Raw genomic sequence first — 23,666 nt, 5'->3', positions numbered from 1 at the left:
AATTGTAATGCTGAATGTCATTTTGGCATTTGTGATTACGAGACGTAATCTGAAATCTACAGAATCACATGGCTATAACAGTTATAGCCTGACATGAAGACAAAGCAACGAGTCCCCAGTACATATGCAAAACTGCTTTATAACACTAAATCTCAACTAGACTCTTAGGTGACAGATTTAAATTATTCTAAACAAAGATTAGATAAATTCATATATCCGTCTTAATTAGTGGGCTGGCCCAGGTTTCTTACAGGATATTTATTGTGTGTGACAAAAAAAATCTTCCGAATAAAAACTTAAACAGGCAGATTTCATCTTACAAGTGGGCTATATGTCTGTTATATATTATAAACTGGTTTTATTTTATTGATTTTTTTTTTATCTCAAGTTTATCATTATATTCTACAGCTCTATTTTATCAACTCTAAAGAATCAAGATAGCTCCAGTGAAATTTCATGATCTTCACAGCTGCCTTGGAGATATTGCCTCCCTAAATTGTTTTATAATCAGTTCCATATGGTTTTCTACATAAAGGAAACTGTGTACTGACATGGTTTGTACAGTCGGTGCACCCTTCACGACAGATTTTAGATGAAAGTTGAAACAAATCACAGGCCAGCTTTCTACACCAAGGGATTACCTAAACGGTTGTTTACTGGTCATCCTAATACTTCTTGCATGTATATATGAAAGGTCTCTCGAAGACTTCTGGTGTAAGGACTACACCTAGCTGAACATCAGTCCAGACCAGAACATTTCTCCAAGAAACAAAATTTCCTTGGGTTATTAAGGACTGTCAAACCAAGCACTTTGACCTTTGAGTAAGTCCAATCATGTGTGACAGTGTAATATTGAATATGATGAAGCTTTCATGTTGACCTTTGATCATGAGAAACTGAACTTTCCTGTTGACCTGTGATGCCATGGTTACTAATTATAAACGTTTCTGATTAACCGTCTGAAGTGGTGACTAGTTGTGTTGGTTACTCACCTGCATAAGGCCTGTCCGTAGGAGATCTGTGTGCACACCGCACCATTCCAACAGGGGTCGGGGCTACATGACGGAAATGCTGCAAAAAACAAGATAGAATTTTTTTTTAAAAGTTCATAGTTTCATTACTTATAAGTCATCCATACTGATCATTAATGGAACACTTTAAAAAATCTAATCTCGTATCTCAGTGCTGATTTGGTAAGTGTTATGAATTCCTATAAAACAACCAATCAGAAAAAGCGTTACAAATTTAAATTGAATGTCTTTAATTTCAATAAGGTTTTCAACTCATTTTCACATAGATATATATATATTTGGCATTACATATAGGACATTCTACCGACCATGGAATGGAAAATGGAAAATATTATTACATTAGTGTTTCAAAACTAGTGCTGCGTTATATACATATTGTATAAGTACTAAAGAAAGTTTGACCTGTAGCTGCTAGGAAAATGCAAAGACCTTAAAACATGTGTTGTTGGTATTGTGTCCAATATGTTTGAATTTGAACTTTCAATGTAACACCCCATCTCTACTAGTACTTAATCCTATTTATTTTGGTTATTGAGTTCATTGCACATTATTGTAAATTTATAATCTTAAAGATGCTCCACCGCTGACAAAGGGTATTTTTTTCACTATCGAAAACAGGAGCAGACGATTTAGTATTTTTCTTAAGTTGCAAAAGTTACTTACTTTACACCATTACCGCCATTGAAAAGTTTGACCGTCTAATTCTACTTAAAGTTAAAAATATGAAAAATAATTAATTGCATCCCGAAAAAAATCTGTGTGACTATATCCTTTATGGAAGGAAGTACTGATTGCGCATGCACCAATTGCGAAATAAATCATTTTATATTATTTTTTGTGTTAATGAAGCATACATATACACGATTAAACACCAATTATTGTTCAAATGATGAATATCATTTATACTCTGTCGGCGGTGGAGCATCTTTAATTATCATTTTCTTCAAAATATTGTAACCTTAGATAAACTGGAGCATAATTTGCTGATCATTGATTTTTATTTCAGCATATGATATTTAAAGTTACTACATGTACATGTATTGTTGAAATCTACAAACATAATACCATAATACTTAGTAGTAAATTATTCACAATTTATAAAAGCATGTCAAAATTTTGTTGGTTGATCAATGCCATATATAGTTCAAGAGGAAGGCAAATGATCATCACCAGTGTATGGCCATGGCCTTGAAACAACTAGTGGGTATATGGTCCCAATGCAAATTGGCCTTTTCCAAGAGGTAGGGTGGCCATGGTCAGATAGGGGAGCGATCAGACACAACTATTTGTTTGACATACCATCATTGCCCTGCTTCACAGATGTCCCAAAAAATGATCACATTGACAAGATTTTTGGTTGGGATCTGTATAATGTACTAGTTGCTAGAAATCTTGGTAGTCAGGTTGTAAATTTTGACTATAAATACAGTTACTCTCAGTATCTTTCCTGTATTAATCATTTTTGGAATGGCACTTGTTGTCATTGGACTCATTAAATGAAAATTCATTCAATCTTTGTTGGGAAATTACTAATAAAAGTTGAAGAGATATTCCAGGTACAAGTGGCAGATCAGATAACAGTTATCCTGGAACTAGAAAAGTTCTCTGTCTTTTTCTTGAGGAAAAGTAAGTTTCTGTCTAGCATATGTCTACTAGCTGCAACTAACTATTTACAAGAAAACTTACGACCTCCCCCACTCTTCCCTGCAAACAAAATAGTCTGTTTACCATAACTTATAGCCATTTTGGGGAAGCGTGGGAAAGTCTACAAGAAAGCCAGGCGAACAACAAATCATCAACAGGCTTGTTTAATTTAACCTAGAAATGTAGCGATGATAATTTTAGGGATTACTATGCCATACATAATAGCCGGGGACTGGTAGACTGAAGCTGGTATCTCTAGATTTCAGCTCCATCACCTGTGGCGCTGGATTCTTTAATATAACACTACAAGTGTACATGTTGACGTACAAAAAACTGGAGTGTAAAAGTATGGGGTAATTATATGATACTGGCAACGTTAATGAGAGGAATCTTAATTTATAAGCTCTGGATATTGACTTGGTATCAGTTAGTGATGAGTAACATAATCCACTTAATGCAACTAATTATATGCAGTACCAGTACTCTTAAGTCAGATTTTTCTATTATTATCAACAAACAAAAGGTAAAATCATAGTCTTCATGGTGATTGAATTTGAAAAAGAATCTGTGTAAAGCATTTAAGAATATAATAAACCTCTGATAGACCATGATGTTCCAGCAGAACCAATAGACTTGAGAACAAAATCTGAGCTACCAGTTTTTCTGCTCATAACAACTGTATACAGACAAGCTACATCACCAGCAATTCATCAACAACCAAATTGTTTTCACTAACAAAAAATTTGTAAATTTTAAGGTTCATCTTCAAACTTCAACAGCAAATTGTACTTTGTCTCTAAACTTCACCAGCAATTTCTATAGATCTACACTTCCAACAACCTTTTATAATACTTTGTCCATAAAGTCTGATTTGAACTTTTGTTTCCAAATTTTGTTTCAAAACCAGTGATCACAAACACTTTGTATCATGGTTGAGATGAACAGGTATACCCATATATAGCAGTGGAGCTGCCTTTAATTACCTGATCATGCCCAAATAGACAAAATGCTTGATTGTTAAAATGGATCAGATTGATCAGAGATTGCTTCTTGGGAAGTGCAGAGTAATTATGAAATTACAAAATACTCTATAGCTAGACATCATCAAATAGCCTAAACAGTCTCGTCTCTAGGGTACAATACAGTCTGCATGTCAGGATACTCAACAGCAATTTGGACAAAACCATTATATTTCAAAGGCAAAAATATAATACAGCTGTCAAAGTGATTTTGAGGCATAATTCATTTTTTTCACATTTACTCTCGAGTCCTTTTGAAAATGCACTATTGAAGATGAAGTCAAACTTTCTGTCAGAATCCAAGCCCTAAAAGAGGCAATGAAAATCTTACAATTAATAAATCAATATGTTACATCCGTAAATGAGATGAGAACAGACTCCCTGTAAAGGTGTTGGTTTGGCACTGGGATCTCAGCATCCACAATTTAATGTTATAGCTGCTCAATGATGAATGTCTCGTAAACGTGTCGCAGCTCAAACGTTCAGACAACATCAAATGGGAAGTCAATAACTCTGAAGTGATCTGACACTATAAAAGAAGAAGAATTGTTAAAAAACATTCAAACCTCTAACCTCTGAAAGAGTGGAAAAATTTCATTATGAAATTGTGATAGATTGGAGTTAACAACAATGATGTAATGGAATGGATGTCCATGTGGTCAGTGTTGTATTGTGACCATTCCACAATGTTCACGTCACTCTGACAATATTATATTGCTAAGCTATACATGATGTTCCTAAACTGTGCCCCCTTGCCTACAGGAGTACCCAAGCCATTCCACACAATCAATCTGCTAGCCTAGTATTTGTACATACGTGTGTATGTATCAATATCAGAACAAATATGTCCACTGTCCCAATAGGACTTGAACAGAGGAACGAAATATCTACTACAACATGATACCCAATAGGAATTGTATATAGGAACATCTCCTACTACATGGTAAGGACTTGTACAGAAGAACAAAATATCTCCTACAACACAATACCCAATAGGACTTGTACATAGGAACAAAATATCTCCTACAACATGCTACCCAATAGGACTTGTACATAGGAACAAAATATCTCCTACAACACAATACCCAATAGGACTTGTACATAGGAACAAAATATCTCCTACAACATGCTACCCAATAGGACTTGTACATAGGAACAAAATATCTCCTACAACAAGATACCCAATAAGAAATGTACATAGGAACAAAATATCTCCTACAACACGATACCTTATAGGACTTGTATAGAGGAACAAAATATCTCATACAACATGGTACCCAATAGGAAACATACATAGGAACAAAATATCTCCTACAGCACAATACCAAAAAGAAATGGAAAGAAGACTATTTCTTACAACATGGTAAGGACTTGTACAGAAGAACAAAATCTCCTACAACATGGTACCCAATAGGATTTGTACAGAGGAACAAAATATCTCCTACAACATGTTACCCAAAAGGACTTGTACTTAGGAACAAAATCTCCTACAACATGGTACCCAATAGGACTTGTACAGAGGAACAAAATGTCTCCTACAACATTGTGACATCGTGTGTTTGCGAGCGTAATGTGGGAGAAAATGACATGAATTGCGCTCATAAAATAATGATGTAACAATTGATACCTGACTCTGTAATATGCAAAGACTGTCTCAACCAGCCTATATTTTGTAAAAGGACTTACATAAAGAATATGTTGTTTCAAGTTGTTATATAAGGACATGTAGTATTAAGTTATCTGTAACCCTTGTCCAACCCGTCATCTAGCTACCAGTACCATGATCAATTAAAAATTTAAAATGACTCAATTAGTTCTCAGTGTTGGCCAGTAACCTTGTTCTACCAGCAAATCAACTACATGTACATTATTGTTCTGTGGCCTGTAATTTTCCTACAATATAAAGAATCATATAACAATATCCTACTATAAAGATAAAGGAATTGTGCAAAAGAGATAGACCCCTTTTGACACAGAATTAATTGCTATAAAGATAAAGAATTGTGCAAAAGAGATAGACCCCTTTTGACACAGAATTAAGTGAGGGTGAATATGAGGATCTGCTATAGCCTAATTAGTACAAAATTCATTACTGATGTGTGAGACAACTGCTATGCTGGTCAGACTGAATCTCCCAAAAGACCTCCAAATTGCATCCAATGCATTGTCTTCTACACCGAATGCATTGTCCTGATCATGTAACCCACATTGGAATGACTCAGCTCTAGAGCGCTATGTTAAGGTTCACCAAGCTCGTAAATGTTCACCAGAATGCATGGCATTATGTCATACGAGGGGGATACCAATCAAATGTGGTGGTCCAACATAGGAATGTGACCCAGATGATGTGACATTGTGACCAATGGGTTTTTTTTTCAATTGAAACCAAAAGTTTGATTGTTTATTTCTGACATGCACTTCCAAAAACAAAACATGTTTGGAAACTGGCAATATTGCCAACTACATGAATCATGTAGATCAGTTGTAGCATAGTAGGTGGACTGGTGACTATCAAAGCAAAGTCAAAATCAAAGAGAGAAATAAATCAAACTAAAAAGTACAAAACTAAATTGATTATTTTACTTTTAAGAATGTTCAAAGAATACAAATGGTATTGACACTTCATAACCATAAATAGAGTGATCGAGATAGGCTATATATAACATATATATATCATATCACCCTTAGAACCAAAGTTAGAGCACTCCCAGGATCAGTTTCCAAGGTTATCTCCACCTGACTTGAAATTCTGTCTAAATCACATAGAAAACTCTTTAGTGTTCAGTTTAACTATATATCTTTTTATGAGAAAAAAATAAAGACCCAGCTTCATAATGTTTGTTAATCAGGCACCGTATCAGTCCAATAAACACCCCTATCTCCATAACTTGGCATAAGCACACCCTCTCCTTTTAGACATTTTCATCAAATAAAATGCAAACTGATAAAAATTAAATAAAACTCTGTAGGTTTCTTTTTTTCCTTTGCAAATTGATTAAGGATGACACAATAATTTTAAGGCTGGTTTATTAGTGCCCCTTATTGTTTCATTTTTAAGCACCTGGGGCCTGGGTGCTTATTGGGTTGAATATGGTAATAAATATAATTTAAACTTTGCCGGCAGGTTATCTGATAATGTGATATTAAGCACCTGAATTTGGTTCCAATATTGGACCAATAATACCATTGCATTTCCAAATGATGTTAAGGGAATTATCTATAGTGTGAACACTAACATCTGCGAGATATGAGATTGATTTGAACAAAAATGATAACATTTGAAACATCTTGAGAATCGTAATGAATTAATGTCTTGGCAAAACCGGTATATGACTTATATATAAATTTGTTGAATCATAAGCTGGCACATGTAAATCACCATTGACATAACTAGATAGGTAATTTTCAAGACCAGTCACATAAATGGTAAATTTGACATAATGCTCCTATGTAGTAAATTTTGCCCTTAACTAAATGGGATCAATGGTTCTAAATTTACATTTAAAATATCAATAATTTAATAATTTTCTGATCTCTGTCAATAGTTTCTTTTTTATTGAAATTTTCTTTGAACATTTTTTTTTTCAATTAATTTGACAAATGGTAAGTCCTGAAACCTACATCAATGTGAAGTATTCCCTCCTAATTTTAATAAAACTCAAGCTGAAATGAACTAAATGACTCTTTGATGTTTCCGGTATATCTGAAATGTTGATCTTTCACCCACGAGATCTTTAAATCAATCATCTTACATTTCAGTTTTTCCTTGGATTCTTAATCTCCCTGACAAATACCTTGAGAACATTTTTCACAATTTTTACAATTCAGCATTTATTTCAAATCTGCAACTCACGATTCAGATATATAGATATAGATGTATTATAGACATATTACTTGCTGCAGCATACATACATAAAAAATAAGAGTGTTTAATTTCCTATGGAGGAGTTTTTACCAAAGAACAGTTAGGTAGTTCTGACCTCTAAAATCGGGAAACAGTCAGGGCCTGTTGTAAAACTATAAGAACTGGACTCCGAGTAGGTAGATCGTGTAACTCGATATTTTTATTCATAAATCAAACTGATTGTAGTGTATTGTAAGGCAGGTTGGTGGACTAAATTTGATCAACTCATTGTTATATACATACTCCAACACAGTCCGACAATCACCTGCCTTTGTTGTTAAATACCTGATTCATTTGTGATTTATTGAACTACTATACTAGCTGCCTTATTAATAGTGAACTTCCAAATTCTTGTAAACAGGTAACTAGCACAAGAGTTCTTCAAACCTGTACTTAATTCTACATATATACATCCTATCATGTACATTTTATATAATTTTACGATTGATTTTAAAAAAAAAGAGAAAAAAAGAGAAAAACAAACTACTTTCTTAAATACACAAAAAGTTGAAACTTATCTTTAATGCTTGTTCACACATTTATTTTTAAGACGTTTTGTTAAATTTTGAAATCTTGAAAATGCAGGAAAATGTAATATTAAGTATTAGTTACCTATTTATTACTCTGTAATTATTGAATTTGAAATCTTGAAAATGCAGGAAAATGTAATATTAAGTATTAGTTACCTATTTATTACTCTGTAATTATTGAATTTGAATTTAAATTAATTGAATCAAATTTAATTATTTAAAATCTTTTTAAAGAACATGAAGAATTTTTAATGAAAATCTGTCTAAATCTACACAAAAATCTTTTTAATTTTCTAATGCGAAAACAGTTATAAAAATTGTCACTAATTTCTAAAGGCATAATCATCCTTTTTAAATATCATTTTTCCCTGTTAGTACATGTAGGCTAGCGGTATATTACCAGTAGCTAGAAACAAATTCTGATTTTTTTGTATGTGGTATACAAAATCAGGAGCAGATTGGATTTCAGTAATGTACATCAAAAATTTAATTTTAGATGTTGACTCATATTTTACTTGAAAGAAAATTTTATGTTAATTCATCAGCACAGTGGATGTATGGCTGATATGTTACAACAGTTTTAGGTTACCATGGAAACACATTTTTCCAATTAGCAAATGAGGAGTATGTTCTTGTCCACCATTATTAGTGAATAAACACTTAGGAAATTCCATTTTTGTTTAAAGCATTCCTATGGCTAAATCACCAAGAAAAAAATTATTGTTACACATTTTTTTATCAAAAGGGACAAAAGTTCTAACTTTTAAAAATGTTTTTAAGTTATGGAATTATGTTGACAACAAAATTTTATTATTTTTATATCTTTAGAGATTTCTTCTTTTTATCAACAATCCAAATGTTTAGAAAAGTCAAATTTGATAGATGCGTTAATTCTAAGTAGGCCTACGTCAAGCATAACTGTTAGCAGAATCTCAAATAGTGACTGCTGGTTAACATATAAAGACAGAATTTAAAAAGTTATCATTAGGGTAGTTTAAAACTTAGTATAAAATTGTATGTTCACTTTTTTGTCTTTTACAAACCAAACAAAGAAAACACGCGGCAACCTCAAAATGCTGTAGGGTCTGTGTATCTTACCCATGCTGTGCTGCAGTGGTGTGTGTTGTTATGCGAGTTTTCTAAACTTTGATGCGAGGTGTGTATGGAGGTTCGGAAGTTTTTGCGTGTTCATTTAATATGTAACCGTATGGAAAACAATATCAAATAATATCATAAGTATAACATGCTATATATATTGGACTTGGGGATAGTGTCAACAGGTGCAAACGTTAAAATGATGGGGCTATCAAAACACGAGTTTTACCTCCGATGGCCTGTAAAACCATGCAAAGCACTATTGCCAAGTGCCCCTGCATAACTCCAGGGTTTGAAGATTCCAAAAAACACAAATTTCACATGTGTAACATCACACAACTAATCCACTATGGTCAAAAAGAGTATATAAATCCCGGTAATTCCACTATTGTTAATTCCATATCCGATTCGAATTCACCTTAAAACCTTTTCGACCCTAATACACTCTATGCAAAACTTTTCGCTCGTGTCACCGTTCAATGAATAACACCGTCCCACTTTATCCTTCCGCACTTGCGTGGGTACGCTGCTTAAATTCCTTCACAGATTTTTCCTTTCTCATCTTAATGTGAACACTAAAATTCAAAATATATGAGTAATAAACCGTAAAAATATCCACAAATCTGTCATGTGATATTTCTGCAGCTTCAAAACATGTAACGAAAATGGAACTATTTCTTAAAAGGCTCTTCGCGGAGGTAGACGGACAGCTGCACGTTGTTGACATAAATCACAGTTTGAAGTGCAGGTTCGCGCGAGCTAGCGTTAAGACAGTCACGCTTGGATGCTGTCAAGATTCGGCACACGTCTTCCTTCCGACACACTTCGCGGGCCCTTTGTAGGTGTGGCGTAATATATTTCTACTAATTGGAGACACGACGCTGCTCCCAAAACCTAACGGGTCTCTGTAACCACATGCTACCCACGGTAACACGTTACCGTAATCTAACGGTACTGCCCTTGATTGACACAAACTTACATCACCCGCGGGATATTTACACAATAACGGCCTTATCGATATGACACGTTGGATTTAAAATCTTTACATCGGTGAATATTTAGTTTTGCGTGGTTTATTTATAGCGAGATGTATGTGTATTTATAAACACATTTGTTTACTGTTAGCCGTCATTGACTGCATGCTGTTCTGTGATCATCGTAGATGTTGTTTTTTTCATTCCGACGCGTGCATTTATTTTTTTAAGAATAATTACAATTTAAATCTTGAAACACGAATTGCATTATGAATTGATTTTCAGTTGTCAATTAGTTCTGCAGGTGCACTTGTTTCATCAATAATTCCAGTACATTTTTATGCGGCATTTATAAATATCGTTTCCGTAAAATTAGTTGAGATTCAGAATAGATCTAATGTCATGTTTTTAAAAGGAATAGTTTTGGGGTTTAACGATCAAATACTCAATTTTATTTCAGATATCCTTATACCGAATAACTGACTTCATATTTTTTTAAGAAACTACATAGAAACCTAGAACTAGCAATTTTTATAACCAAGGATGTACATGAGTAAAAATAAAATTATTTTTATTTGAAAAAGCTTTAGTAGCTTAGTGTCACGAAATCGTTAAGATTAACGAAAACAAACATCCAACACATCGTTCCGATTATGCGTCAGTTCTTGATAAGACTGCCGCAAGCGCAAGATCACCCAACAAAGTCAAAGTGAAAGTAAAAGTAGACCTGGATAGGGGAACTTCGTTTCCGCTAGAGGGCGCCAAGATAACACACTTCCGGTGAAATATCCACGTGTTGTAAACATCTTTGACAAGTAGTCAAAATGGTCCGTAAATTAAAGTTTCACGAAAAGAAACTATTGAAGAAGGTTGATTTTATATCATGGGAGATTGACAACAACCTGCACGAATTGAGGGTGATGAAGAAGTACTATATACAGCGCCGCGAAGACTACACCAAGTATGTCGGCCTACAGTACATAATTTTTTAACATGTGACTTGTGAATGCTCCTATTATATAAACTAACCAAGGCAAAGTGAAGTATGTGACGGTATAATTGACACCCAAAACGGGACCATTATGACGTCAATAATGTTGACGTGGTGACGTCAACTGATCACCGTCAAAATGGCTGTTCCATCTTGTAGAATAAATCGTTTTTGATAACCAGATAAGGGTTTTCCTGGTCTAACAATGTTAATGCAGATATTCTAAAATGAATTGATAATGTAAATTTATTTAAGCATTTAACTATCTTTCTATGACATCTATGGTCTAAATAGATGCAAGAGCTTTGCAGACAATCATCTCTCAAATCAATTTTGCCAGTGCACATTATGAAGATTGTCTGCAAAGCTCTGGCATAAATACTGAACAGTCTGGGAACTCTCTTTACTGAATTTTTACTATAAAATACAATAACTATCTTTTATAAAATAGAATTTGTCAAATGACTGTTGGCCTCTGGACCTCTTGTTTATTTGAAGTAATGTAATGTGGAGCTTGAAACAATCTATGAGTGTGTAACATTGCATTCAAGCTTCATAATTGAGGTATGCTGTTCAATAGTTTTGGCAGTATGCTCCAGTGAGATAGTACTATAGGTCAAAGGTAGCATTTTAAAAGGAGACACAACATGAATATGCAGCAGTCTTCCAAAGCAATGTTTTTATCACATAATCCATCTGATATTTATGACTGAATTGCAGCTGGATTTTCACAATATATATTGTGATGTTGAGATTCTGTGAAATACAGGTTGTTACAATTATGTGATAAAAAGATCTTAAATACATGTTCATTTTCATATGACTTGCAGTGGACTGTGGTGGCGGAATTGATATTTTCTTTACTGGACAGTTGGTCTGGTAATCTAAGACAGTGCACCAGACCAAATAAATTTTTACCAGACCGAAATTTAAGTCAATAATTTTTAACTTGAAAAGTCATAAATGTAAGAAAGATACCACTAAACAAATTCCTCAAGAGACAATTTTGTTCTTTTAGTTTTACAATAAGTCGAGAGAGAGCCAAGAACTTGTGTAACTTGCGCACCAATGTACTTTGCGTACTTTTTGGGGCTGGAAATGCTGAAAACAATCTGCTATCAGTCTATTTTGGGCATCAGAAAACAAAAATTAGAAAAAAAATATGGCCATGGAGCCACAAAATCGATGTATAAAGGTGGTAATTTCATAATTGCAGGAAGAAGTGTTGTATTAAGAAAAAATAACATATTAAAATCGCATTGTGTTTGTTTTCTTTTATTGGCCACTGTAACCTGAAACTGTGTAATATCTTGCAGATATCCAAAACATTGGCAGTCCGCCGTACTCAGTGCACATATCAATGTCTTGAGATGTTACTCATGAATAGTTATCAGAAATATTTTAAAAGATCAGAATCTAGTTACTTCTAATTGTCAGAATGAATAATTATTGTGTTTGAGTGTTTGAGATCATTGACAAACTTTAAAGAGCAATCGGATAGCAGATACGTTGGCTTGCAATAATCACATTGTGAGTGAACTAACTATGGTACCAGATCCAAGTGGATGGCTAATTATATATAGCTTGAACATTACAGTCGGTTTAATATGTCACTAACCTTTTAGCTTGTTAGTTCTGCAGTAAAAAGGTTGCAAAATACTTAAAGAAAATCTTAAATATAGGTGAGTTTAGGCATCTTATAAATCTTATAAATGGGTGTTTGACTTTTTGCACACGGCCTAAACCTAAAACTCCAGTAATACAAAAGTCATATTTTTTATTTTTTGCGGACAGTCAGGTTAGAAATATTTCTTTTTTACCTTTCCTACGGAAATTTTACCAGACTTTTCTGTCGTTCCGACAACATTTCACCACCACTGTATGAGATTTGGTGACTCTCATCAAGACTTGCTAAAGTAAAATATTCTCCGACTCTTTTTATAAAGCTCATATTTAATTAACACTTATTTAAGATCCTACATGTATAATATGTAAGATATATTTTATATTAAAAGGTATAACAAGATGTCCAGAGAGATTAGAGAACTTGCCAGGAAGATCAAAGAACTTGATGTTAAAGATCCATTCCGAACCGAGGCCACTTCTCAACTCTTAGAAAAATTGTAAGTACTCATCTATCCACCATCACATCAGTGCTATGTATCGCGAGGTATGTGACGATATGATAGGTATCATGATACAGGGGTCATGATACCATACGTTGATAGACACTTCGAATGTCATGATACTGTTGTAAATTTGTTGTTAGGTTAGTTGTGTTTCCGAAATATTTTAGCTTTTGCTTACAGTCATTACAAAAGATGAAACTTTTGTTCATTTTTCCTGTGCCATTATATTACTAAATTTAGTATGCAGAACTTGAAATAAGACCAGCAAGCGGCCTTATAGGACTCAGGCGCTGACAAAAGTTCAGTTTTTTGCTCCTCATGGGATTCCGCCATTTTGTTACTAACAAACATTCGGCTGACGTTGACCAAGGGAGATAATCCAATGTTTAATTTTTATTTTTAGGTACCGCGATACTAATAAATTGAACACAATGCATTGATGCACTACCAAGCGATGCAATGCATTTATGCATCGGTGATTCGTTACACCTCTACATCACATGTATCAGGAACTTGTCACAAGTGATATTGAATGAAAGTGTTAAATTTTTTTGTTGTTATTAAGTTCCCCAAAAGGAAAATGAATTTGTCTTCAACCCCATTTTCTGCATTAAAACATGAAAATGTCGCTTCATTTACCTTGCGAAGAGTGTAGATCTGTCAAATATGAACTTAACGAGCCATTTATTTTATAAATATCATTAAAGATGCTCCACCGCTGACAGAGCATAAATGATATTCAACATTTGAACAGTAATTGGTGTTTAATCCTATATATATTCATGTGTCTAATTAGCACAAAAATAATTAATAATAATTTATTATGCGCAACCAGTACTTCATTCCATATAGGATATAGTGCCACAAATTTTTTTTCGTGATGCAATTAATTATTTTCTATATTATTAACTTGAAACAAAATTAGAAGCTCAATCTTTTCCATTGTGGAATGGTGTAAAGTAAGTATCTTTTGTAACTGATGAAAAATACTAAATTTTCTGCTCCTGTTTCTAATAATGAAAAAATACTGTTTGTCAGTGGTGGAGCATCTTTAAATTTGCAATTTACCAGCTAAGCTGAGTTAGACATTGAGTTGTATGGGTCTATTATACTGGAAAATGAAATAAAAAAAATTCAAAAAAATTCCGAACTTGCTTGATTTTAAATTTACAAAGATATTAAAGCAGACTATGATCCATTTCAAAATCAATTAGAAAACAAAAATGGTTCCCTGTCTGTTTGTATGTATTGCCAGCTAAAAGCAGGCAACATTGATGTATCCATGTCAGCATCATCAGGGTAGCCTGAACAGAAGTTTCCGGGAGAAGTTCCCTTGGGCTGACCAAACTCAAACTTCATACTTCTGACTTATCTAAAGTGATTGTTTGGAATGCTATATGTTAATGAATATTATGTTCTAAGGTCAATGTTAAAGGTGTTTCCATATGATAAATGACATAAGTACAATGACATTATATATTATATCATAGTATGACTTCATGTAGGATGTATATATATGACTAATCGTTTCAGCCCTAACTTACATGTATGTATATTATACTGGTATGACTTGGAGGTGATAATACAGATATGATATAGGTAAAGGGAAGGTGCTGACTGAATGCGACCTGTATGCCCTGGCAGGTTTTTATGACAGATGTGTATAAATACTTTACCCTAGTATGATCGACAGCAAGAGATGGTTATAACTTTTTGGGCTTAATGAAAACACTCCAAAGTCTACCGACACGCCAAGAGGAATATTCCTGGGGCTCTACAGGGTTAATTTCTCTGTGATGATACAATGAGGCCTTTCTGTAGCCAGCATGTGTCTCTGTTGGGTAATGATGCCTTATGAGATACTCGGATTCCGAGACATTTTGAAGGACCTCTCTTGTAGCACTATTACTACAGTAGTGTTAATGGTAGAAATATTCCAGTGACAAACCTCTCCAAGCGTCATGGCGCCCTCAATTACCTACATATAACTCACAAATCCTAGAGTATAACACTCCAGCAAACTCGACCCAACAGATGGTGATTTCATGACATCCCAGATTGGGGTACAAATGTTCAGCATATTAAAGTAACTGCTACTTCAAACGTTGTGTTTATTAAAGCATTTCGGCAAATCATTTCATACAGAGCTGTGGTGGATTACAAGAGCTGAATTGTAAAGATGTCCTGTCATAAATTTATATTACCAGAATTTATTACAAGTCCACTGTCTGTTGGTGGAAAGTTCAAAACCCATGTCATACACTTCCACAAAATATTTTGGATATGAATTTTACGTTTGATTTCTGCCTAGAGGATGTGAATTTTCCTAGTAAAGGACAGTGTTCTTGATGTTCTTATTGATTTATGGCTTAGACTAAAGTACTTAATTTAATGATATACATGAATATTTTTCAAGAAGATTGATTTGTATCTGAGGCATCTTTGTAACTATTTTCAATTTGTATTTTAGAAATCTTGGAAATTTCTCTAGTTAAAGAAGGGTATCATGGACTCAGGCTATTGTCAAGAAAAAAAACTTCCTGAGTGTTCTAAAGTTGAGTGCAAGTGTAACCACTGATCATTATTTCAAAGGTGAATTACAAAAAAAGTTTTGTCACTGTGTAGTCAGAAAACTTTTAATGAGATACAAAAAAAGTTTTGTGTAAAACACAGTTCAGCAAGTATGTTTAACAGTGCAAAGTCCATGATGGATTGTGGCCCTCAGGAACAATATCAGACAGGGACCTTTGCAGTTAACGCCAATTGTAACTTAAGCAAGATGCCTGTGCAGGATTATGTGTTAGGTTCACCTTTAACTGTTTACTAATTTATCCATGGGGCTGTCTACAGACATAAGCACCATGAAAGTCCACCTTTAAAAAGTTCCCTGTGTAGGGAGCTCTATAGGGATCAGGTTTTGTTTTGACCCTTGAACTTGATCGGCTGGTATAATCAATATTCCACTAATTCCTCTGCTTTAGGTTCTGGCCTTGTGTGATCATCCGTGATCAATCTTACAGCATTTAAACCGTTTTTAAACTGTTACCATCAATAGATATTTTGTTCGATAAAGACTATTGATTGTAATGGATGAAAAGGCAAATGTAATCTTAAACAATTTATCAATCACAAAGGTCGTCAATTTAACGGTGGTGGTACAGTTTCTTGTTTCATGTGTGAAGAATACCCCCCCCCCCCTGTTTTATAAACTGTCAGGAATTTTCTGTAAAGTTGTCAAAAGCACTATAATTATTGACTTAAAAATTTGCGATGAAAATGCAATTCATTGCCTCTGTTGTATGGTCTCATGTTTCATGTGTAGAAGAGTAGTCTGTAATAATTTTAAAACTTTGGAAGAACTTTTCTTTAAATGTCAAAGTTGAGGTTGTATATATGGGACAAAAGAAAGGTAAAACCATGCCATTTTGATCCTGTTTTCAATGAACCATGCACAGATTCATTTGGTTAAAACATTATAAATTTTTAATTGCTTGTCTTTGTATAAATTGATTTCTGTGTAAATTGATATTCTTTCATATTCATACCTGTATATGTTTGATATGGAATCTTGGATATTTTGCTTTTTTTTGTGTACCAATAATGCAAATTTCAGTTTTGTTCATAATAAAAATTGATGTTATAATATGACTTAGCACTTTTAGTGTTGGTCATTTGTGTATAACTATGAATACAGTTGCTATAGCACAGTATAGCATTACTTGTCTATTTGTAATATCATAGCTACAGATGCCATGACAATGTTGATCTGTTTTACCATAGCTACAGATGCCACGACAATGTTGATCTGTTTTACCATAGCTACAGATGCCACGACAATGTTGATCTGTTTTACCATAGTTACAGTTGCCACAACAAAAATGATCTGTTTTACCATTGTTACAGTTGCCACAACAAAAATGATCTGTTTTACCATTGTTACAGTTGCCACAACAAAAATGATCTGTTTTACCATTGTTACAGTTGCCACAACAAAAATGATCTGTTTTACCATTGTTACAGTTGCCACAACAAAAATGATCTGTTTTACCATTGTTACAGTTGCCACAACAAAAATGATCTGTTTTACCATTGTTACAGTTGCAACGACAAAGTTGATCTGTGTGACCATAGTTACAATTGCCATGACAAAGTTGATCTGTTTTACCATAGTTACAGTTGCCACGGCAATGTTGATCTGTTTTACCATAGTTACAGTTGCCACGGCAATGTTGATCTGTTTTACCATAGTTACAGTTGCCCCAACCATTATATTGATATGTGTCAAAAGAGGTAAAAAGGCTAAAACTTCAAAAATCTTCTGAAATTCTGGAAATGGTAAAATCAAATATGGCACTTTTCATAGATGGAAAGGTCTTAAGGTCCATTACAAAAATCCTGAATTGTATGACCCTGGGGTCTCACACTGGGGAAGGGGTCAAATTTACTTCAGTTTATATTAGGAAAACACATTTATGAACATTATTTGCTCAATTTTCACGGAAATGAGTCAAAACTTTAGAAGAATTATTAGCCTGAGATATAGCATTTTAACATACCTGTATCCATATTGGTCCTGGCCGACCCCCAGGGACCAGAGGGGCAGGGCCAAACAGGGTCAAAATGATTATAACTTCAAAAAACTTCTTCTGAGTTCATAGGTTTGATGGAAGCAAATACTCCTCACAGATTAAAAAGTCAAATTTATAAGATCACTGACCAACTTCAAGGGCAAGTGTTTATATGTATAGTGTTTATATGTCTTTGTTTCATTCTATATCAGAACTCAGGTGACTGTTAAGGCCCACTGGCCTCTTGTTTTTGATCTGTTTTAACATAGCTGAAGTTGCCTTGGCAATTTTGATCTGTTTTGATAAAGCTACAGTTATCATGGCAAAGTTGATTTGTTTTTTGCCATAGCTAAAGTTACCTTGGTAATCTGATCAGTTTTTACTAAAGCTACAGTTGTCATGGCAAAGTTGATCTGTTTTACTAAAGCATTAAAGCTACAGTTGTCATGTCAAAGTTGATCTGTTTTACCATAGCTAAAGTTGCTGTGGTAATTTGATCTGTTTTACTAAAGCTACAGTTGTCATGGCAAAATTGATCTATTTTACCATAGCTAAAGTTGCCTTGGCAATTTGATCTGTTTTACTAAAGCAGTAAAGCTGCAGTTGTCATGGCAAAGTTGATTTGTTTTACCATAGCTAAAGTTGCCGTGGTAATTTGATCTGTTTTACTAAAGCTACAGTTGTCATGACAAAATTGATCTGTTTTACCATAGCCAAAGTTGCCTTGGTAATTTGATCTGTTTTTACTAAAACTACAGTTGTCATGGCAAAGTTTATCTATTTTACCATAGCTAAAGCTGCCTTGGTAATTTGATCTGTTTTTACTAAAGCTACCGTTGTCATGGCAAAGTTGATCTGTTTTACCATAGCTAAAGTTGCCTTGGCAATTTGATCTATTTTATTAAAGTTTCAGTTGTCATGGCAAAGTTGATATGTTTTACCATAGCCAAAGTTGCCGTGGTAATTTGATCTGTTTTATTAAAGTTTCAGTTATCATGGCAAAATTGATTTGTTTTACCATAGCTTAAGTTGCCTTGGTAATTTGATCTGTTTTTACTAAAGCTACAGTTGTCATGGCAAAGTTGATCTGTTTTACCATAGCTAAAGTTGCCTTGGCAATTTGATCTGTTTTACTAAAGCTACAGTTATCATGGCAAAGTTAATCTGTTTTACCATAGCTAAAGTTGCCTTGGCAATTTGATCTGTTTTACTAAAGCTACAGTTATCATGGCAAAATTGATTTGTTTTACCGTAGCTAAAGTTGCCTTGGTAATTTGATCTGTTTTACTAAAGCTACAGTTGTCATGGCAAAGTTTATCTATTTTAACATAGCTACAGTTGTCATGGTGACTTTGTTGGTTTGTTTTCTTTCATTTTAATTGGAGGAGTCATTGATAGTAGATCACCTTGTTTATATTGGAAGTGATAACTTCGGGAAGAAAAAAAACCCCAAAAAACTCAAGCTTTATTTTTTATTATTTTTTCCAATGTAATTGTGTTAAAACTGGGAAATTCACAAATGGTTGATGAAATTAAAGCATACAAGTACAAGAAAATAATAGCATTTGTTTCTGTAAGTATACATGTTTTAGATGAAAGAGAAAAAAACCTATACATTGAAGAATCCAAATGTCAAAGTTCGGTGAATATAGAAATTAATACATAGTGACAAATCTGTTGATTAGAAGACATTATACAACGGGTCACACTAATGGAAGAGATTAGAGGGAAATCATGATGGCACGATCAGCGCCAGTAATCACATAGGTGTATACACCTGGGCAAAATTGCAGGCATCGTCTTCACTCACAGGGATTCCTGACTTTTAAGGTTATGCTGATATCTTGTCAGCAAGTCCCATAATTAAGTTTGTGCTCTTTTGATTAAGGCTAATGGATGACACAATGCATCTCACGGGGAATACGGCAGTCTTATTTAAAGAATGGTTAATGTCTTCCCTTTTCTATGAGCACAAACATAAATTGACATTATGAATGATTTGAATTTCATAACAGCAGATATTGTACCAGTTGAGGTAGGACTGTACTGGTCTGGAACATCAATTAGCAGACTCGGGTGGCACTCTCCTTCACACTTGTTATTTTATAGGATTGATTTTTTTTTAACAGTTTTGTATTTCATCAGAGTCCTTTGGGACAATCTTTATACCAAAGACGTTGGTCTGTAACTCCAATCACATGGCATTAATTGGCTCACAATTAGTCTCCAAGTTGTCATTTTGGCAGCCATATTGGTTGCTAGCAACAACAGTGAGACTGGTGCCCTCTGGGATAGTACTAGTGTCACTGCTGACTGGCACAGCGAAAATGACAAAAAGTTAATCACATCAATTTAACACACCCAGTGAAGACACTGAATACCACTGGTCCAATTTTCCACACCTTGTAAAAACATCAGTGTTAGAATGGCCTCCACTTGCCAGAAATCTTCAATTTCGCTTAAAAGATGCAGGAATTTGAAGGCTTGTTCTCATGTGAATTTTTTGAAGACAAAAGGAGTGGACAAAACTCCCACACAATACAATTCAGACACATGTCCACTGCATGCATGAGCATGTCATTACTGATACAGGTTCGTTACTGATACAGGTTATCAGAACCTTCCAATTAACGCAAGTAATCATAGTGTTAACTCATCAATGTATTGAAGGTGATTATTTTTGGATCTAAGTAAACATCTAAACTTACAGAAACGATCAAATATTGTATGTATCATCATTTAATATGATTATAATGATAAATTAATTTATAGTTTATCTTATAAATTTTCTGGTCAAGTCAGTCATTCATAAGAAATTTATTGATCTTCATAGTAATGTCTACTTCTAGATGTAAACAAAATACAGTGGTGTTTTTATGGCATCGAGTTGTTTACTGGAACAGAATCCAAACTAGTTCTAAACAGGCATATGCACAGGTTCCAAGATAATGGTATACCTCATGAATCAAATGAATATTGAATTTTTTTGTGGTTTCTTTCTTCTGTCCATGTTTTAATTACACAGGCAAACAGTTAACATTTGAATAAGAATTGATGATAACACCTTTGCTCAGTTGATGAAGAGACTTAAGGAACATTTGATGAGTAATAATGCTCTTAATTTAGAAGCAATCGAGAACAATATTTTAACTTTAGTAAATGGCAGATGAAAACATTTTTTGCTTCAAGAAAATCAAAATAACCTCTTCAAGCTTGAGAAACGTAGATGCAAGCAGTCTTTTCTTCTGGAAGAGCAGATAAAATGGTTTTGCTTCAAGATGCTCCACCGCTGACAAATGGTATTTTTTCACTATCAAAAACAGGAGCAGACGATTTGGTATTTTTCTTCAGTTACAAAAGTTACTTACTTTACATTATTACCACTATTGAAAAGTTTGAACTTCTAATTTTTTTTATAGTTTAGAATATAAAAAATAATTAATTGCATCCCGAAAAAATTCCCTGTCACTATAACCTATATGGAATAAAGTACTGATTGCATATGCACCAAAATCAAAATAAATTATTTTACATTATTTTTTGTGTTAATTAGACATACATATACACGATTAAACACCAATTATTGTTCAAATGATGAGTATCATTTATGCTCCGTCAGCGATGGAGCATCTTTCAAGAATAGCAGTTGAAAACACGGATTTTGTTTGCTTCTGGAACAACAGATAAAAAGGTTTTTGGTTCAAGTAGAGAAGAAAAGTTGTTGTAGTTAAGGAAGAATGCATGAAACAAATGGCAGAAGGGGAAAAATCCAAAACTCCAGAAATAGTGGAAGAATAAGGTATTGCTCCAGAAACAGTTGATGGAAAGTTTTTGTTTGTTCAGGAAACAGTTGATGGAAAGGTTTTGTTTAATGAACAGTAGATGAAAAAGTGTTTGTTCAATAAACAGTTGATGGAAGGTCATTTGTTCAATGAACAGTTGATGGAAGGTTCATTTGTTCAATGAACAGTTGATGGAAGGTTATTTGTTCAGTAAACAGTTGATGGAAGGTCATTTGTTCAATGAACAGTTGTTGGAAGGTCATTCGCTCAGTGAACAATTGATGAAAAGGTTATTGTTCTAGAAACAGAAAGGTCTTCGATGAAGCCGCATTTGATTATAGAGATGCTTATTTATTATTGTGGGTAAGTGAAGATCATTCTCATTTTGTTGGGCTAAGGATCATGTTTATATATAGAATTGTTGGTGGAAAAGTCTTTTGTTAAGAACTGTTTGTGGATAATTTGAATTATTCTTCAGTAATGGTATGGACCATCAGGTTTCTTTTATAAGAGAGTTGACAATTTTCTTTTTTTTGGGAGGAACTTATGAAAAGAATAGATACAGTAGCACACGGTTATAACGAACATCTGCGGACCAACAAAATCACTTCGTTATAAGCATAGTTCGTTATATTCATATTGGTGATATCTTGTAATAACCTTGAAAAATCATTATGTTATAACCATGAATTCGTTCTAAGCATGTTCATTATAAGCGTGTTTTACTGTATGTGTATATATATATATACATATATATATACTGTGTAGAAATTATTGCTCATAAAGGAATAGGAAGAAGGTTGCTTTATGAATTGTTACTGATGTAACTGTATATTTTTAAATGAAAGAACTACTTTTCAACATGAATAATTAAAATCTTATATCTTTTCACGGAACTGGTGTACAATTCTACTCCACAGATTTTATTAGACAGCAAGTGTTCTGACTCGTGTTGGATCCAGCTTATGACACAATAGTATCACTGAAGACAGATGTTCCCTGATACAACCCTCCCAGAGAGGTGTCAAATTCAATGGCAAAAAGACAGTTACCTCCCTTGGGGGAACTCATTACCTGATTAAATGAATGGAAATTGAATTAGTTGTGTGATCAGCAAGAAATTAAATAGGACAGAGAAAAGATTTGTGTGATGCTACATAGACTTTGTTCTGTGTGAGAATATGATAAAGGTGCATTGTATTCAAACATCTCATTTACTTCTCCATAAAGATCAAAAATATTTCATAACAATTGGTAAACATTTTAACAAAAATATAAGGAAACACAAAATTTGAATTATTTAAATGAACAATTTGTCACTAACATTGTCTTTATTGCTGAAATTAACAAAAGCTATATTGAATATACGAAAGATGACCAAATAAAGTTCTTGGCTCAAGTTTGTAATTAGTAATTAAGACTTGTATGAACTGAAGTCAATGAGGTCTGTCAAATTCTCAGTGTTATGAAAGTTAATTTTTCAAGCATCAATAATTAACACCAGACTGTGTAATGAAGCTTCTGGAATTGCAGAGCCCTACGTTCAGGTCCTTGCAGGAGCTGTAGAACCCTGTTTTAGCCCCTAACAGCAAGTGTCCTCAAACAAGAGATATTTTTGTAACTACATTCCTTGATTTTTTTGTGAAAATTCTTCTCCAAATCTTGTTTAGAATAACATTTCTCAAACCTTACTAACACTTAAACTATGTTTTATGTAAGGTGTTATTTATGATTTTCAAAAAAAATAGCTGAAAGGTTGGGTCTCAACATATTTATGTACATTCAGGGGTAGAATTTAATTTTTTAAGCCACTATCCATTTCCGGCAAGTTGGTAAAATTTCAACTCGCCAAATCAGAAAATTGCTTGCCACTTTTAAAGTAAAATTAAAAACAAATGAAATTCATTGACATTTATTATATTAATTAATTGTATGTATATGGCACTTTGTCCAAATGAAAGCTATATATTATTTAAGTATCACTTGCTTTTGTCATTAA

General features: G+C 33.7%; 2 protein-coding genes across 3 annotated transcripts in view; one reads left to right on the top strand and one right to left on the bottom strand.

Annotated features, from left to right (window-relative positions):
- The window catches only part of LOC138320707 (neurogenic locus Notch protein-like), an 83,374-nt gene extending 73,651 nt beyond the window's left edge, over window positions 1-9,723 (bottom strand). The window contains exons 1-2 of one of the 2 annotated variants that reach the window (XM_069263877.1): window positions 9,453-9,723; window positions 993-1,071 (exon numbers count right to left, since the gene is read on the bottom strand). In XM_069263877.1, coding sequence (XP_069119978.1) covers window positions 993-1,071; window positions 9,453-9,504 — 131 coding nt within the window. In that variant the 5' untranslated portion in view covers window positions 9,505-9,723. The remainder of the gene's footprint in view (window positions 1-992; window positions 1,072-9,452) is intronic. The other variant, XM_069263878.1, reaches the window with a different exon arrangement.
- A 699-nt stretch (window positions 9,724-10,422) lies between these two features.
- LOC138320710 (U3 small nucleolar ribonucleoprotein protein IMP3-like) overlaps window positions 10,423-23,666 on the top strand; it is a 54,417-nt gene continuing 41,173 nt past the window's right edge. Inside the window, exons 1-2 of the mRNA XM_069263882.1 lie at window positions 10,423-11,158; window positions 13,204-13,311. Coding sequence (XP_069119983.1) covers window positions 11,022-11,158; window positions 13,204-13,311 — 245 coding nt within the window. The 5' untranslated portion in view covers window positions 10,423-11,021. The remainder of the gene's footprint in view (window positions 11,159-13,203; window positions 13,312-23,666) is intronic.

Source organism: Argopecten irradians, chromosome 4 (genome assembly GCF_041381155.1).
Source record: "Argopecten irradians isolate NY chromosome 4, Ai_NY, whole genome shotgun sequence".
NCBI classification, from domain to species: Eukaryota; Metazoa; Mollusca; class Bivalvia; order Pectinida; family Pectinidae; genus Argopecten; species Argopecten irradians.
This window is presented reverse-complemented; position numbering and strand designations above follow the sequence as displayed.